Raw genomic sequence first — 2,444 nt, 5'->3', positions numbered from 1 at the left:
ATGCATGTCATAGCGGGTCATGACTGAGAAGAAAGAAAATTTAGCCATTTCAGAAACCCTCTATGCGACCCTTCCTAATGACAGTGCCACACTTCCTTCACAGATTAACCATATTCTGCATTTTATAGTCATTTCTTTATGGCTTCTCATGTAAGTACACTACAGCCACTGTGGTTATGAACTTATGGAGTTAAACATACTTGACAAATTTCGACCCATTAAAAGCCAAAGCGGTGCCACTTTTGTTTGGTTGGAATCTCTTCAAGTACTTCCACCATGCCTTCGATGGCGTCCTCGTTACATGCACGCCAGTGTATTCCAGCGTCACTTGAGGATTCCCTGCGACAGGCCTGCAATCAGCCATCTCTCAAAGATGCCCCCCTTCTTAATGGGAAAAATTATTTCCGTACCTGTGGTCGTTACATAATTTTAGGACAACTTGAAGATATATAATAGTGTAGGGGTGGTATCCAATCTGCCCATCCGGTCACAGCCTGATGGTGGCTCCTTATGGGTGTGGCCTTCTCAGAAGGAGGGCCCAGGGAATCTCCCCCTTTCTCTCTGCCTTCACCTTCTGGCTTGCTGGTCACCCTGAGAGCTGAAGGAGCCCAGCCATGTGTCCACCCACCTTGGATCCACACGACTTCGCAGTCACTGGCCTGTAAGACCCCTGCATGCTGCAGCATCGCCCTCAGACTGCATGGTCTGACGAGGGACTCGTGGATTACTACTGGACTTCAGGACTGGAGTTGGACTGGGCTGGAATGTTTCCTTGATATAAGATTACTTCTTGATATGAGGCTCTTTCTTACACATCTCTGAGTGACACTGGGTTTATTTCTCTAGCCAACCTAGTCAAACACAGTATCACAAACTTGATACCAAGGGTGACCAGCACTACTAGATTGGTGATCATTTCTAGGGCTTTTCTGTAAACAAGAGGTAGGATCTAACCACTTGCTTGCAATTGGGTATCCATACATATAAACACAAGTATGCATAGGTAAGATGCAAAAGAAATCACAGATTCAACATCACTTCAAATGTGAGGCTAGAGTGAAGGTGCCATTTACCAAGGTTAGGAAGAATCTAGGTGAAGAAAGTTTGGGGAGGGGAAGGTAAGCTATTTGGACATACTGCATTTGAGTTATCTCTAAGCCCTTCAAGCGGAGACACTGAGTAAGGAGTTGGAGATACACTCCAGGTATTCAACAGAGAAGACAGGCCTTGAGATCAATGTCAGAGTCATCAGTGGACAGGTGATGCTGCAGGCCAGAGACCAGGTAGAACCACCTAATGAGTCAATTACCTGACTGATTTTTTCATGGGATTTAATATAAAGAAAAACAGAACTATTTGAGAGCGTTAACACAAGACAAAGCTACAGCATGTAGGCTCTTTGTTTTCTGGGCTACTGTCATACCTGGTAAGCAACTTCTGCACTCACTGAATCCATGAAGCTCCGATTGGTCGGATAAAGGGCACACGCAAACATAAAATCCTGCCATATCTATCAGATAAAACAAAAGGCAAAATTTCCATAAATTTTGTTACACAGAGAATTCTTCATTTGGAACTTTAGAGTTATTTTTGTACACCAGTGGAAAGAATCCATTTCTCCTGATGAATGTGATTCTTTCAGCACCACCACTGAGGCAAGGCACTCATGAAGGAGGAGAGGCTCGGGTCTCCTTGCACAAATCGTATCCAGGAAACCTGAGATGAGACGATGTGAGGAAAGCTAAAAGGATGATACGAACTGCGAGTTCAACAAAGGAAATGAGTTTGTCAGGGGATATGAAAGACGCTTCTCAGTAGCCCTGAAAAAATGACAACCATGATGTGGTGAAACTGCACATATAAACAGCATACTTAGAACAATGCCTGGCACTCAGTAAATGCTACATAATATCATTAACATTGCCACATGCATCAGGCGAAACTGTTCGCTATAGCTCACGCTCACCTTACTGACTGGGAGCTCTGATCCTGTCAGAGATTATATACTTGTTTCCGTCAGAAGCTGCGAGGGCCTTGGGAGAAAGACACGGGCCAGAAGAACCTTTGATGTGATGAAAAATGTGTTCACTACAGATTAGTAAGTGAGCACAAGTAATCCCATGCGTGTTTGCTTATACTGGATGTACCAGATGGCTCAAAATCATAGCTTACAGAATTTGCTTTTCTATGATTATAAATGAGTTAACTTTTCATGACTGGAAGGATACCCAGTCATTGAGTTGATTCTGGCTCATATGAGCCTATATTTTCACAGCCAGATTCCAACTCATAGCAACACTGCAAAGCAGAGCAGAACTACTCCTTTGGGTTTCCAAAGATACAAATCTTTATGGTAGCAGAAAGTCTGAATGCTCCCCGATAGAGCAGGTGGTGAATTGGAACTGCTGACCCTGCAGTAATCAGCCCAACCCACAGCCCACTAC

The 2,444-nt window shown here is 44.0% G+C and overlaps 1 protein-coding gene across 1 annotated transcript in view; it reads right to left on the bottom strand.

Annotated features, from left to right (window-relative positions):
- The window catches only part of MANBA (mannosidase beta), a 159,075-nt gene that overhangs the window by 52,897 nt on the left and 103,734 nt on the right, over positions 1-2,444 (bottom strand). Inside the window, exon 10 of the mRNA XM_004703287.2 lies at positions 1,424-1,510. Within this exon, the coding sequence (XP_004703344.1) occupies positions 1,424-1,510 (87 nt within the window). The remainder of the gene's footprint in view (positions 1-1,423; positions 1,511-2,444) is intronic.

This window comes from Echinops telfairi, unplaced genomic scaffold (genome assembly GCF_000313985.2).
Source record: "Echinops telfairi isolate 266 unplaced genomic scaffold, ASM31398v2 ScPeMD7_7468;HRSCAF=8506_0, whole genome shotgun sequence".
NCBI lineage: Eukaryota > Metazoa > Chordata > Mammalia > Afrosoricida > Tenrecidae > Echinops > Echinops telfairi.
The sequence above is the reverse complement of the archived record's forward strand: the minus strand, read 5'-3'. Positions and strand labels throughout refer to the sequence as shown.